Genomic DNA, 15,755 nt, shown 5'->3' with positions numbered 1-15,755 from the left:
AAATGCTCAATTCGACAGAACTTGCCTCAAATTAGTAGTTTATTAAGGTGTGTTTTCGTTTGCTAGTTAAGCAGAACATCATACCTGAACGTTTAGAAGATATTATATATACATACTAGCTGTTGGGGTGGCGCTTCGCGCCACCCTAACACCTAGTTGGTGGGGGCGCTTCGCGCCCCCCCCAAGCCCCCCCGCGCGCGTAAGTCGTTACGCGCCATAATAGTTACGCGCCATTGTAGTTGTGTCCCTATGTCCCACCTGTGAATATAGATAGATATATATATATATATATATATATATATATATATATATATATATATATATATATATATATATATATATATATATATATATATATATATGGTTTTAACTACGTAAAACTTGCGAATATACAACATTCTTTGCTGTCCCATTGTCTTTGCATATAAATAGATTGTCAGGTTTACCGACTCTTGAACATGCAACATATAATGGTCCATGGGAAAACAATCTGTATTCAGATCTATACCTCATGATTCTAATGATTGCCCTTGAGCTTTGTTGATGGTGATTGCTAATCGACCATTCCCTGTCCCGGTGTCCCGGTCGTCATTTACATCCCCCTGTTTCCCCCGGTGTCCCCGTTGTAGTTGTGTCCCTGTGTCCCGGTCGTCATTTATATTCCCTGTGTCCCGGTCGTCATTTGTATCCCGGTGTCCCGGTCTGTATATACATTCGTTTTTTAGTTTTGTTTTTCTCCTTTATTTTTTTCCTTTTTTTTTCTTTTTTAGCTTATTTAGATTTTTAGATTTTTTAGTTTTTTTATTAGTTTTTAGTTTTTTTTTCTTTTTAGTTTTTTTGTCCCGGTCGTCATTTATATCCCCCTGTTTCCCCCGGTGTCCCCGTTGTAGTTGTGTCCCTGTGTCCCGGTCGTCATTTATATTCCCTGTGTCCCGGTCGTCATTTGTATCCCGGTGTACCGGTCTGTATATACATTCCTTTTTTAGTTTTGTTTTTCTCCTTTATTTTTTTCCTTTTTTTTTCTTTTTTAGTTTATTTAGATTTTTAGATTTTTTAGTTTTTTTATTAGTTTTTAGTTTTTTTTTCTTTTTAGTTTTTTTGTAGTTTTTAACTTCTTTTTAGTTTTGTTAATTTTTTTTTTTACTTATGTCCTGGTCGTCATTCATACTCCCTGTGTCCCGGTGCTTCCCGGTGCTTTGTTGATTGCTAATCGAACATTCCTTTTGTCCTGGTCGCTTTCTCTTTGAGTTTCGTCATTTATTTTTTTCTTTTTTAGTTCTTTTAGTTTTTACCTTTTTTAGTTTTTTTTAGTTTTTTAGATGAAAATTTTTTTTAGTTTTTTCCTTTTTTTCTTTTTAGTTTTTTATTGGTTTTTACCTTTATTTTTGCTTATTTTTCAGTTTTTTCCTTTTTTTTAGTTTTTTTTTATTTTTTATTTTTTTTAGTTTTTTACCTTTTTTTAGTTTTTTTAGTTTTTTAGCTTTTTTACTTTTTTTATTAGTTTTTAGTTTTTTTTTTGTAGTTTTTGCCTTTTTTTAGTTTTTTCAGTTTTTTTTTTTAGTTTTTTAGTTTTTTTTTGTAGTTTTTGCCTTTTTTTAGTTTTTTTAGTTTTTTAGCTTTTTTATTTTTTTTATTAGTTTTTAGTTTTTTTTGTAGTTTTTGCCTTTTTTAGTTTTTTCAGTTTTGACGTCACCTGATCCAGTTTTTTCAGGTGACGTCACCTGACACATCCATCCACACATCCACAGACAGACAACTTATTTTTATATATATAGATATATCAATTTTGTATATATATCAATTCGGCAGAACTTGCCTCAAATTGGCCGTTTATTAAGGTGTGTTCTCTTTTGCTAGTGAAGCAGGCCACTATAACTAAACACTTTCGTTTGAATGATCCCTTTCCTAGTTCTATCTGACCAAGCATTGGTTAAGCACCATGTCCTCTGTAAAAGAGTGACCACCTAAAAATACTCTGGGAGACTCTGGATTGCCATGAAAGATAAATTTTAAATCAAAATTTTCTAATAACTTGCGGGAGTATTCTTCTGATGAAAGTTTGACTATATTTTTATATCTGATTTGATCTATATATTTTGGTATTTATCTTAAATTTATTTTATTTTATATACTTATTTTATATTCGTTATATTTATTTAATTTTTTTATATTTTTTGCATTCATATTAATAGCTTTTATTACTAAACTTAACTTTTTTGGGGGGTCTTAGGGACCAAAATATCTTTTGCACTTTTTTACTCATTAAAAAAAAAATTGTTTGAGGCTTAATAAAGCAAAAAACAATAATGTTATAAAATGTAAATTATTACAAACAAAACTATCCAATTCGTAGTCCTTAGGTGTTCGAAGAATAGTTTGCTAAGAAAGATACTTAGTAAGATGCACCAAAGGTAGCGTGAAGATGTACTAAGATGATAAACATCAAATTTTTAACTAATTTTATTGAATAGGAACCGTCATTTCACTTTCATTCCATTTTCGTATAAATTTTGTGGATGGTAATGAACGACAGGGTGATTAATAAGGGTATTAAAATGAATGCCTGGTCCGTGAGAATAATGGCTATTATTTTATAGTTTTCTGCTAAATGTTTGTGTTTTTTTCTTTATTGTTTAAATTTAGTATCGAATTGTCAAATAAATCTATCAATTTGACCTGATAAATGCCCTAACCAGAATAGGCAGGGTACAGGTTGGAGCTGTTCCAGTGGTGTGAGATGGTCTGGGGTCTCTTCGTCATAAGCTCCACCCTCCGTCGCTATCACTGAAAAGGAAGGAAGGAAAGTAGAAACGGTTCTAGGCTACTGCAATTATGTCGATAAAATATTCAAGTTATAGCCAACACATTATATGGCTGCAAAAACACCCCATAATTCAAACTGGTATTCAAATGATGGTGAAAAGACCAACCTTATTGATTATGTTGCTGTCAACCGAAGAAGGATCGATAGAAAATGCTAGGGTATATGCTTTTATCGATGTTAGAAGCAAAGATCACCAACTAATTATATATAGGGCTAATTGAAAGCTGAAAATTGGGAAAAGTAACTATATTCCAGGAAGTTTTGACGCTCGTAGCCTCCAGAATTAGAATCTGAAAGAAAAGTTCTAGGAACAGTTGAATATTAAGCAGGAGAGTCTAAGATTTAACAGTGAAGATGGATGGAACAATTTTCAGAAAATAGCTTGGGAAGTAGCAGATGGTGTCTTAGAGAGGATAGTCTTATACTCAGCTAGGAATATTAGTGAAAATGATTTAAGTTTAGTATGAAAGAGGAGGGGTTCGTAAAAGGAGAATTTGAGTGATAGATCGTATAAGAATAAGAGAAATTTTAGGGAAATAGAGAAATAATTATAATATAAACTAAGAAGGTATGAAGTGGAGGCTATGAATAAAATTTATGAGGAATTGGAACACGCAGCCAGACGGAATAATAAAAAAATATTGTATTGGAATGTTAAAAATTGAGAGAGAGTAGTCAATCTTGACTTGTCTTAGGTAAAAGAGAGATACAGGAAAAGATATAGAGGAGAATAAAAAAGTTTTTGACACATATGAAATGAAGGAAGATATATTTTGCGAGAAAAGTTATTAACAGTAATAGGAGGATTAAACAAAAGGTGCTGATAGTGGGGTATAAGAGTTTTTTTTTTTTTAATTTGGTGGTTTTGAAGTTAGATATAAATTACTGAAGATTATGGATATCATTTTTGAAAACGGGGAAGTACCTATCGATTTTAGGAAAACTTCAACTGAACCGCTCCACAAAAAAGGGATAAAGGTGAGTGTGCTATTTCATAGAGGCATCAAATTGGGTTTTGTAGGAGGCAACTTACTTAGTAGCCTATGATGATTCTTTTTAGGCTTTGGGGTGCTGTAGATAAAGTTTCAAGAGAAGAACGTTGTGGTTTTAAGTAGAGGAAAGGATGCATCGACCAAATTTTCACTCTTAGACTATATACTTAAGACATGCCTGAGTCATCAGACCCCATTATTCCTTTGTTTTATAGAATATGAACAAACAATTAATTCAGTCGATAGAAGAGCCTTAGGAAAGATCCTATCCTTGTATGGTATTCATTTATAAAAAAAAAACTTTTTCCACAAAAGAAGTTTTTCACAGAAAAGTGAAGAGCTACCTTAAACCAAAAATGAGCAGAAATAAAGCGAAATAATTTTCCAAGGGTAAAACTAACAAAATTCACCATCAATAAGAAAATGAATTTTAAAATGAACAGAAATTACAATAAATAACAGAGTAAAATCCAAAATAGCCAAAACTATAAGATGAGCTGACGCCTTCTACACCTTCTAAAAATTAGAATATAATCTGCACTCTATTGAAAAGAGTTTCTTATTTCGAGCTAAATGTTTCTATTTTCATGATATCGAATAAAAATACAAAACAATAAATAATAAAAAACGCCACGGTAGCCGAGACTACAGAAAAATGAACGAATTTGAATAGACAGTTCAATTTATGTTTACTGATGTTCATTCAGGAAAGTCTTAAATATTCACCTTCATACCCTTAACCTTAGTAGTGCTAAAATCAAATCAGTATCGTTAGCAGTAACAGTAGCAATAAAGTTTTATTAGGAGTAATACTTACAATAGTAGCGGTAGTATCAGTAGCAGTAGTAATATGAGCATATCGCCTTTTAGTCAATTGAACATACCCCTCACGGTAACTTTAAAGTTCCAGCTTGATATTATAAACCGTTCCTACGGTATTGCTTATGCGCCCTTTTGACAATTGACATACAATTTGAAGTTACGCCTATCCCTACTTGTGGGGATGGAAGGATTACTGAAAAATATATGTGTAGCGTTCTTAAGGCCTTTGAAGAAATTCATCTAGTTTAAGTGAGAAGCCAGCACAAGTCCTGCAAATCACACTGCCGAGGCTTGCGATCCATAGTAAGCACACTCTACAATAAATTGATATTTTATTCTTTCGTTATTTCGTTTGAAATAAAAAAAACATCTTCATAAAGATCTTCCAACCCTTATAAGCAAGGAAGGGGGAGAATTAAAGACTATATGCCTCTTTTGATCAGCTGATTTTACCTCTAGATCTATTTTCAAAAGTCTTGCTGGTCTGGGAAATTTAAAAAGTAACTTTTCAAGAAGTTACTTAGTCTTGATTCAACCATCCATTTATTGTGCTTTAACAACAGATTTTGTATTTCACTCATAATAGTAACCTGTCTTGTGCATTCCTTTGATTTTACAAAACCTTTCTATACAAATTTAATTTGTAAAACCATCTGTTCGATTATAAGTTTCAGAGCTTCATTAACAATCCGGCTCAGATTTTGATTTTCAACTTGCTGTTTGGATTCTTAACAGTAATTAAATAGACAAAAGAAACAAGTATCTTCTACTGAAAGTAAGGTAGGATAAGTAAGGGTCGGGGGTTACCTGAGAGGATCCCTCCTTGAAGGAATTTGTCATGAGGGAAGAGAATATCCCTGATTGGGGCGCTGGATTTTCCAGCAAAAAAAAAAACAATCAAAAACTAAAAACATAAAAAAAACAAGTTTTTCAACTAAAAGTAAGGAGCAACATTAAAACTTAAAACGAACAGAAATCATTCTGTATATGAAAGGGGCTGCTCCCTCCTCAATACCCCTCTCTTCAAGGTAAAATTTTTTAAGATCTCTTAAAAAGGTTCTGATTCTAATTACACGGCCCTTGTGTTCCGGAAATAGTTCTTAAAAATTGAGACAATAGGTCGAACTTTAGCGTAAAGAACAAGGTATTGGGGAGGAGGCAGCACCCCTAATACACGGAGTAATTTCTGTGCTTTTCAATGTTGCTCCTTACTTTCAGCAGAAAAAACTTGTTTTTTCTATTTAATGTCTGATCGTTTTTCAAATAATCCCAGGAAATCTAACCCCCGTCGTGCAAATTCCCTCACGAAAAATTCTTCTGCTGGGAAACTTATCCCCGATAATTCCATCCTCGCTGCGAATTCCCCCAGGGAATTACTTACTTTTAATTCCGCCTGAAAAATACTCTTTAACATACTTTGATTTGAAGAAAAACTTTTTTTTATTTAATTCTAATCCTTTAAGGTCATTGGGGACTCCCCCCACATGGACAATATTTCGAGGAAATCCGCCCAAATGGAAATTTTCTCCTGCAGAAAACTTTCCCATGGAAATGTTCTCTAGGTGATAAATCCCCCCTGGAGAATATATCCCGTGGTAAATTTCTCCCCACCTAAAAATCCCCAGAGAATTCCAGCTCCGCTAAAAAATTTCCCTCAGAGAGTTCCTCCAGATCATCTCGACGTATAAAATAGAGTCGCCAATGAGAAAGTAAGACAAATAACACGAATTTCGTACACAAATTCTGGCTCGAAAGTTCACCCCCGGAAACTTCAATCCCAATGGGAAATTCTCCCTGTAGAAAATATGTCTCCCTGTCGAAACATCTCCCTGTGTAAATTGGGTGCTGGTTGTCCTCCAATTTTTGGCCACTTAAAAGGTATACTAGAACTTTTGATTTCCGTTCGAATGAGCCCTCTTGTGGTATTCTAGGACCATTGGTTAGACACGATCTCCCTTGGGGAAAAAATAACACATAAACAGCATCGGTGATCTTTCTTCTTGCCAAAAAATACACAACTTCTTATTTTGTAGATAGGGGCTTGGAACCCCTACAGTAGAGTTCTCTGCCACATTGAATCTGATGATGTGATTTTTATTAGGATTCTTTTACTTTTAGTGAGTGTTTCTCCCTTTTTTCAAATACCAGGCAAATTTTCTCAGGCTCTTAGCCTTTGATTGCTAACACTAAACTTAACGACTCAAAGATCTAGAATCAGCATTATAAGCCGATTCTTTGATATACTTATTGGCATAAAAATTCCGGTTTTTAAAGTTTTGGTTACTATTCAACCGCGTCACTCCTTATTTAAACCTGATTATTTTGATTGGTGAAGTAGAAAATTGCACAACCAAATACATCATACAAAAAAAAACAAAAAAAAAACGGGAATTCAATTGATATAAAAATACCTTCATATGCAGCTTTGTAACTTATGGTAGTAACAAAAAAATAAATCTAATACATCCGAAAAAAAAGCTAAAAACTCACGGCACCAAACATCTCAAGCAGATAAAGGTTTCTTTTGAAGGTATACTTGTTTTTGGGAATCAACAGATATTTCATGTTTGAATTCCTGTCGACGAAAATTGTTGTTAAATTCAACTAATTAGTTTAGTTTATTTATTTTTACAGTTCAACGTGACAACACTGACAAAAATGTGGCACTGTTCAAAAAAACATTATAATTTTGGAACAGCAAAAGGAAATACCTTAGAATACTCGAGTGTTCAAACACAAATAGACCTATGATGGCTCCGAGGTACATAGAAAAATATATTTTCATTTGATGTCCGTTGTGCTTCAAGCCTGGAACATACACTGAGTAAAAAGATATCTTCTAAGGGAAGTTTCTTTTGAAGATGTAATTGTGTTTGGGAATCAACAGATCTTTTATGTTTGAATTCCTGTCGACGAAAATAGTTGTTAAATTTGACTAATTAGTTTTGTTTATTCATTTTTACAGTTCAACATGACAACACTGACAAAAATGTGGCACTGTTAAAAAAAAAACATTACAATTTTGGAACAGCAAAAGGGAATATCTTAGAATATTCCAGTGTTCACACACGAATAGACCTATGATGGCTCCAAGGTACACAGACAAATATGTTTTCATTTGATGTCCGTTGTGCTTCAAGCTTGGAACATACACTATGTAAAAGGATATCTTATTAGGGGAAATGGAAGTTATTTGCTTCTTTAATGATTGAGCAATGTTGTAAAATACCTGCAAAGGAAATTCCGAATTCACGGAAAGAGAACACCTTTTAAGCAACGTTTACTCTAGGATTTTGGCTAGAACTTCTGAATGTGGGATATCAAGCTATGACAAATGACTGCACAAGGAGGGGATAGATAGATAAAGGATATTCTTTCAAGATTTGTTGGGTGCACGTTTCCGAGGATATAAAAAAGCTTGGGCCTACAAATACTCTTTTCTAATTCCCCCCATGTGAAAACATGTCGGATACACCCCTCTCTCCCCCAGACCTACAGCTTTGTGTATCATCAGAAAAAAATTTCTGTTTTGTCAAAGGAGTGACGAGAATATTTATTTACAGTCCAAGTGTAATTTGATTGCTAAGGATTCTCATAATACTCAAACATTTTATGTGGTTAATACAACAAGACTAAGAAATGGCGTGACAGTGTTGTTAGTTCTGTTTCAGTAACCATTTCCTGTGGAATTCAAATGTACAATTGAATGTGTGAAATATGGTGACAGTGATAGTTTTTCCGCTACCTTACGCCGTGACTAATGAAGGCCTGAGAAAAAGTTTTGTATGCAAGTTCATCCGTTTGTGACACCCATGTTTGAAAATATTCTCATGTTCAGAAATGTGCGTTAAATGGATTATAGCAGTAACAATGGAAGAAATGGCTACGAGAAAGGGAGTTGTTAAAATGTGAAGTCAAGCGAAAGTAAAAGAAACAGGAGTGAAAAAATAATATGATTTAAGATTTGCTTAACACCAGAATGAAAAAGCTCATGATTCATTTAAAAGAAAATACAAATCAAAATAAAATAAACGACCAGATGGAGCGCAGCTGATATTTTGAATTTTAGTGACATTTTATTCGGTTTAAGGGAAAACGCTGTGGTTTTAAGACCTGAACAGACCTTGCAATCATGTGATTGCTAATCACATGACTAGTGTAATCATGTGTAAGCTAAGCGACGGGGATGTGATATCCCACTCTGAGCAGACTAAAAACACATATTGTATGTGAAAATTTGTAAGATTTAAAGTATATACATTCATCATGCAAACTTTTTTCATACCAACCCATGGAAATCTTTCTGGGGTTGTAGAGGGGGAGGGGTCGTTATTGAAGAAAAAGATTATTTCATCATCTGAAAATGAATTATAGAGAGATGTAAATTGTTCCTGAGACCAAACTTAAAAGACTAAGGTGTCAAAAATTTAAATATCTGTCCATCACACAGAAAAAGTGATGGCGAAAGGCTCATTAGTTTATATATTTGTTGAAATATATTATGCATATTTCTTAAAACATATTATTTTTTTAAACATACTATATAGAAAATAATTTAAGTGTCAAGGATATCACGGTTGTCCATGATTCTCTTTCATCTGATTACCTACCGATAAATGAAAGAGTTAAATCTAAAAATCTATAGGATCTTATCGTTCTCTAAGCATCCTCCAGATGTAACCCTGACGAATGCCCTGATGAGGATAGGCTGGGCAAAAAAGGTTGGAGCAGTTCCGATATTGTGAGATGGTTTGGGTATTGTGAGATGGTCTCCACTCCTTCATAAGTTCCTTTCCCCATCCCTATCCTCGACTGTGAAATCTTGCTTGCATGGCCTCATAGTGGCATCGGGGTGGACCTTTCACGAGTTTTCCTAGCTGGGACCGTGACTTAGCTAAGTTATTTATTATGGGTTTTTCTTTCCGTAGCAGCATAATAAATGTAGGAATGAATATATAATGAGTCGCAGGTAATAGGCTTGAGATTGTCTGTGCAGTATTTCGACTCTTGTTGATAGATGAGCATCGCCAAGTATGGAAAACTATGGTGTGACCAAGATAGGCTCAGGATTGCACAAAGCCTCCATTCAACTGGAGGTCCGGTTCTAAGGCAGCCTATGCGCTTTGTATAGACTTGAGACGATGTGCTGGTCACCGTCCTCGACCATTGCTTCTCCTGAGGCCATAATAGTTTCAATGATTTAAAATATGAGAATTGTAAATTAGAATATTACAACGTTAAAAAACAACTATCATACGGATATTTTGACTGACCAATTCAGATGGTCCAAGCTGAACTTATTAGGAGTTTCAGAAACTGGAGTACCAGGGCTAAGAAACACGAAATTAGGTGATATAGAATTTATTTACCCAGGGAGGTAGGATGAGATTGGATAGATAGGGAGTCGGGCTCATGACCAATAAGGAAGCTGCTAGGTTTTGTTTAGGTTGGGAAGATATTAATAATAGAATGCTAGTTGCAAACTTTATGTCTAAAAAGTTGTAGGTATCAGTCATAATGGTATATGCCCCCATAGAACCAACTGATGGAGATAGTAGTGGCTATAATGAATTTTACTTATAGCTACAGAAACAAATAGACAGGGTCCAAGGTAGAAACATACGGTTTTTATTAGGAGATTTAAATGTCCAGGTTGTTAGAACTTGGGATAGATGGTATAATAGCCTACATAAATTTAGTACAGGAAAAGAAAACAGTAATGGTTACAGACTGCTGTATTTTGTAGGTATTACAATCTAATTATAACAAAGCAGTATTTGGTCATAAAGTGGAGCAGATGTTAAAATAGTTTTCACGTGATGGTAAGACAGCAAACCTTATTGATTACACCATTTTGAACTGAAGAGTGGTATGGTCAATACAAGATACTAGGTATAATAGGAGTTCTATCATTGATATTAAAAGCAAAATCACCTCATCTAGTGGCGTCTAGGGTAAATTCAAATCTGAAATTTAGGATGGGTAACTACCTTACGATAAGCTATGACATTGGTAGACTCCAGGGTGAGAATTTAAGAGGAAATTTCCAGGAACAATAGAATATTAAACCGAAGAGTTTAAAATTTCACAATCAGAAAAACATAAAATTTTAGGAAAACAGCTTGTGAGGTCACAGATGGTGCCATAGAGAAGACAGTTAGAAATGCAGCTAAGAATATTAGTGAAAATACTTTATGTTTAATGGAGAGGAGGAGGGGATGATAATTAGAAGAATGTAGAGAAAGTGGCGAAAGTATTAAAATATGAATTAAGAAGGTGTGAAGGGGAGGCCATGGATAGAATTGTGGAAGATCTGGAATATGCAGCTACACGGCATAATAGTAAAATATTCTACTGGCATATTGGTAATTGAGTGGGAATAGTTAATCTGGACTTGTCCCAGTTAAAAATAGGAACGGGCATCAAATTAGTAATAAGGAATGAGTTAAAGTGAGATGGGCAGAATAATTTAAGAATTTATTACGCTGTGATACAGCTACAGGAGACATAGACAAGATAAAAAGTGTGTGACACATTGGAGGTGAAGGAAAATTTATCTGAAAACTTTAGTTTTTCACAAACTTTCTTATTAATCTTTATACAATCTATAAATGTCTTTAAGGGCATACAGCGTTTTCTCAGCGTCGCCATATTTAAATATGAAAATAAACAAGCAAAACTAATTAATTATGAGCTAACTAACTAATTAATTAAAATTAAAAATTATGTTTTTTTGAATTTTTCTTAAAAACCTTTAAACAGCCTATAGAGTTTGATTTAAGATCACAAAGTTCTAAGAGTATGCCACATTTCGTCAGTGTTACCTCGTTGGAACATGAAAATAAATAATCAGAACCAAGTCTTCTCGACTTAGCATTTCTGCAGAGACCAGAAGCTCCTCTTTCCACTTCATGCATGCCCACAATTGGGAAGAGTGACCATGTTGCCATATATATCAGAATAACCAATCGTTACATCAAAAAGACCTTCATTAATTATGAGAAGATTTGAATGGATCCTGGCAGCACCACATGGGATGACGTGGGATTATCACAGGGGATTATCTGGCTCTCTAGAACAGCAATGGCAGCGCTTCAAAGAATTACTAATAAATAAAGCCAATCAGTACATTTCAAGTAAACTAGTTTCCTAAACAAAAATACTTCCAGCAATGACAAGAGAGGTTAAGGTGGAAATGAACCGTAAAAGCAGATATTGGAAGAAATATAAACATCACCAATCACCTGATTACAGAGAGAAGTATTGCAATAGCCAGAACAAACTTAAAAACTTGACGCAGCATTGCGTAAGAGCTTTGAATCTAAACTTGCTGATGAAGCCACGACTAAACCAGTACGTCTTTTGGCAGTACGTCTGTAGCCGAGACCCCAATAGACGATCTGTTAAAAAAAACGATGACCAAGCAAGATGGAGACGTTACAGAGGCTAACAAACTTGCTAATTTACTGAACCAGCAATTTGTCTCAGTTTTCACTACTCTACGTGATGGCCCTTTATCTTTCCCGCCAAACTACCATATAAAAGCCCCAATAGAAAGTACCATGATATCATCTGCAGATGTCCTTAAATGTTTACAAAAGATGAATGCTAACAAGTCGCCAGGATAGCAGATGATAGCAGACCCTCTCAAAAGAATCTTCCAGACCACAAACAAGATCTTGTCACCCAAGCAGCATGGATTCCAGTCAGGACAATCAATCGAAACAAACTTGTTGGAATCATACGATATAAGTACAAACCTAATTGATCAAGGACATCCAGTTGACCTGCTGCAGCTAGACTTGGCCAAGGACTTTGACAAAGTGCCTCATAGTCGACTGCACACAAAATTATCTGCTGCCGGTATCAACTCATCCCTGATAAACTGGCTGACGAATTTCCTCACTATCCGTAAGGATAGTCTTTTATTCGAGGCAGGTGCTCAGCCAATCTACTCTGATGAGGCCATAGTAATGAGTGGGGTACCGCTGGGAATTGTATTAGGCCCAACCCTTTTCTTGATGTATATCAACGATATTTCCAATTATGTGGATAACAATATGCATTTGTTCGCTGATGATGCCAAACTTTTTGGCATTATTAGCCCACATAAAATCCAACATGATTTAGAGAGGCTGCAGAATTGGACTCGAGACTGGCTTCTCCGATTCAATACAAGCAAATGCTGTATTTTGCACCTTGGACCTAACGTCCCAACGGCTACCTATTCAATTTGAGATCCAATTACAAATATAAGGGACCATCTAGTGAACAGAGAAGAAGAAAGGGACCTTGGTGTGATCATTTGTGAAAGGTTGAGGTTCATTGGCCACATCCAGCATGTTCTCTCCCGAGCAAACTCCATCCTTGGCCCACTAAAAAGGACCATCAGTAGCCAAGAGGCAACAGTTTTCGTAAAACTTCTTAAGGCTCTTGTTAAACCCCATCTTAATTTTGGAATGTGCCTGTCTAGTCCTTTTTACCGGCAAGATATTAGGCTCATCGAAAATGTTCAGAGGTGAGCAACAAAGCGCGTGAAAAGCCTAAAATTAGCTTCATATGAAAAATGTTTCAAGCACCTCAAACTACCTACCCTTGTCAACCTACGCATGCGTAATGATGTGATGCTGACTGATAAACTCCAAAAGAACTTAATGTTCCAATTCTTTTAGAAAGACTCCTGAATCACAAATGGCGTTTGATTAGAATAATAGCTCTTTTGAAATTGCTAAAAATACTTTAGCGTAAAGAGTGAGGAACTGAGGAAGGGACGAGTCCCAAATATACATAATAATTTGTGTTTGTTTTAATGTTGCTCCTTACTTCCAGTAGAAAAAACTTGTTTTTTTTGTATTTAATTTCTAATTGTTTTTTTAAATAATGCTGGAAAATTCAGCGTCCCCTTCATGGAAATTCTCTTCCCACATGATTGATTTCTCCATAGAAAGATCATCCCACGTAGCCCCCGACACCCCACTACCACAAAAATGCCCCCTAAAAACGTCTGTATACTTCCCAATAACTAATACTTATGTAAATGGGTCAAGTTTATAACTTGCAACTGTTCCCCCGGGGACTCTGGGGGGGGGGATAAAGTCGTCCTGAAAGACACAATTATTATATTTTCTACTATTCTGAAAAAAAATGACTATCTAAAAATTTTAATCCGGTGACTTTGGGAAAAAATGAGCTGGGAGAGGGCCTAGTTGCCCTCCATTTTTTGGTCACTTAAAAAGAGCACTAGAACTTTAAATTTTCGTTAGAATGAGCCCTCTCGTGACATTCTATGATCACTGGGTCGATACGATTACTCCTTAAAAAAAAAAAAAAAAAAAGAATAAAACGCATCCATGATCTTTCTTCTGAAAAAAAAAAAAAAATACGAATTCCACATTTTGGCATATTTGAGCTTGAAACCTCTACAGTAGGGTTCTCTGATACGCTGAATTGGATGGTGCGATTTTCATTAAGATTTTATTACTTTTAGGGAGTGTTTACTCCTCTTTTTCAAAAATAAGTCAAATTTCCACAGGCTCATAACGTTTGATAGGTAAGACTAAACTTGATGAAACTTATATACTTGAAATCCGCATTAAAATATAATTTTTTATTGTGTCTTTTGTTATCAAAATTCCGTTTTTTAGAGTTTTGGTTACTATTGAGCCGGGTCGCTCATTACTTACAGCTCGTTATCACGAACTGCTTAATTGGACCATTTTTGGATTTTTTTTTTTCAACCCAATTAAAAGAGTCAAAACAGTATCAGGCAAGAGCAACCATCTTCTACTTATATGCCTAGGGAAAAAAACAAGCCATATATACTCAGGAAAAAAAGCAACACCCCATACATACATAAGCACATGTTATTTAATTATAATCCTACCAGTATGACTCCTCTAGCGCTTAACTATAACCCAACAGTAGTGTTGGTCAATATTGACAAAAAATGAGCAATAGACAAAAATAAAGATGAAATGCTTATCAGCAACTAGATAAAGACTAATGCAATTTTTAAGTAGAAAAATCCTTCCCTGGCTAGTTTAGAAGGAAATTTCAGCTGGATTTCTAAAATTTGCCTATCTTCAAAATTAAAATATTTATCTTCCATTAGCAGAGCCTTAAAACAATGTATCAGAATGAAAGATATCCAGACTAACATGATTGGGATGAAAAAAAAAAATGTTGCAATTAAGCTTTCAAAGAAGATGTATTTTGCCTGTACATTTTGAAACAAACCCAAAGACCCAGTTTCTTCCTCATCAGAACATCCTGATTTTAAACAAAGCAAAAGCACCTACATTCATTTTCTGTCTTCATTTTATCAATGTAACTTGATAAAAATCTTGTTATAGTATGGAATACTCAATAAGATTGACAAAGGCTATTTGAAGGATTCCTTTGCAATTTTTGCAAGTATCAGTGAGCTATAAGATCTTAGAACAATGATGAATCAGAAACAGTAATCTGTGCAGAGATGTAAAATCTTAGAAGTCAGATGTTAATACTAAAAAAGGGTTATTATAGTGTGGCAATCCTATTTATTGTTATATACATCATATCCAAGATTGTCCATTGTCCAGTTTAGGGAAAATTAATAGAATAAAAATATTTTTCTGAGGTTAGGCACTCTCTGAGTACTGGGCTTCTTACCCTATGCTACTGTTAGTTACTTGAATTATTACAATGTCTTGAATTTTCAAATTAGACCTCTGCACTAGTCTCGAATTATGGTAAAATTCTAGATGAGGAGCTCGTTGCTATTTTGGAAAGTAGTTAAATTAGTTGAATGAAACTTTCATAAATGTTCTTCAAGTCTAAACTTTACCCTAGGAACATCTTTTAAAGTATCCACCTTCACCCCTTTTCACTCTAAAGGGCACTGGCCTTTATACACTTGCAAAAACTCTGTGCTAAAGAAATTAAAAATTTCGCAAGTGATTTTACACCACAGGCCCAATTGAGCCCCATAACATTGCTAAATCTAGATTTAGCCTATAAAGTTTTAACGAAGTTGGAAAACCTTGTCTTTAAGTTTGAGAAAAAATATTAGTGTAGTTTAAAATCCCATTTAAATCATTAAAATCATGTTTTCTAGGTCTAGGCTAGAATCAAAGGAA

The 15,755-nt window shown here is 34.6% G+C and overlaps 1 protein-coding gene across 4 annotated transcripts in view; it reads right to left on the bottom strand.

Annotated features, from left to right (window-relative positions):
• Positions 1-576: 576 nt before the first annotated feature.
• LOC136036019 (zinc finger protein 22-like) overlaps positions 577-15,755 on the bottom strand; it is a 48,810-nt gene continuing 33,631 nt past the window's right edge. The window contains exons 4-5 of one of the 4 annotated variants that reach the window (XM_065717943.1): positions 7,350-7,446; positions 577-2,784 (exon numbers count right to left, since the gene is read on the bottom strand). In XM_065717943.1, the coding sequence (XP_065574015.1) occupies positions 2,757-2,784; positions 7,350-7,446 (125 nt within the window). In that variant the 3' untranslated portion in view covers positions 577-2,756. The other 3 variants (XM_065717942.1, XM_065717941.1, XM_065717945.1) reach the window with 3 other exon arrangements.

Source organism: Artemia franciscana, chromosome 15, assembly GCF_032884065.1.
Source record: "Artemia franciscana chromosome 15, ASM3288406v1, whole genome shotgun sequence".
NCBI classification, from domain to species: domain Eukaryota; kingdom Metazoa; phylum Arthropoda; class Branchiopoda; order Anostraca; family Artemiidae; genus Artemia; species Artemia franciscana.
The sequence above is the reverse complement of the archived record's forward strand: the minus strand, read 5'-3'. Positions and strand labels throughout refer to the sequence as shown.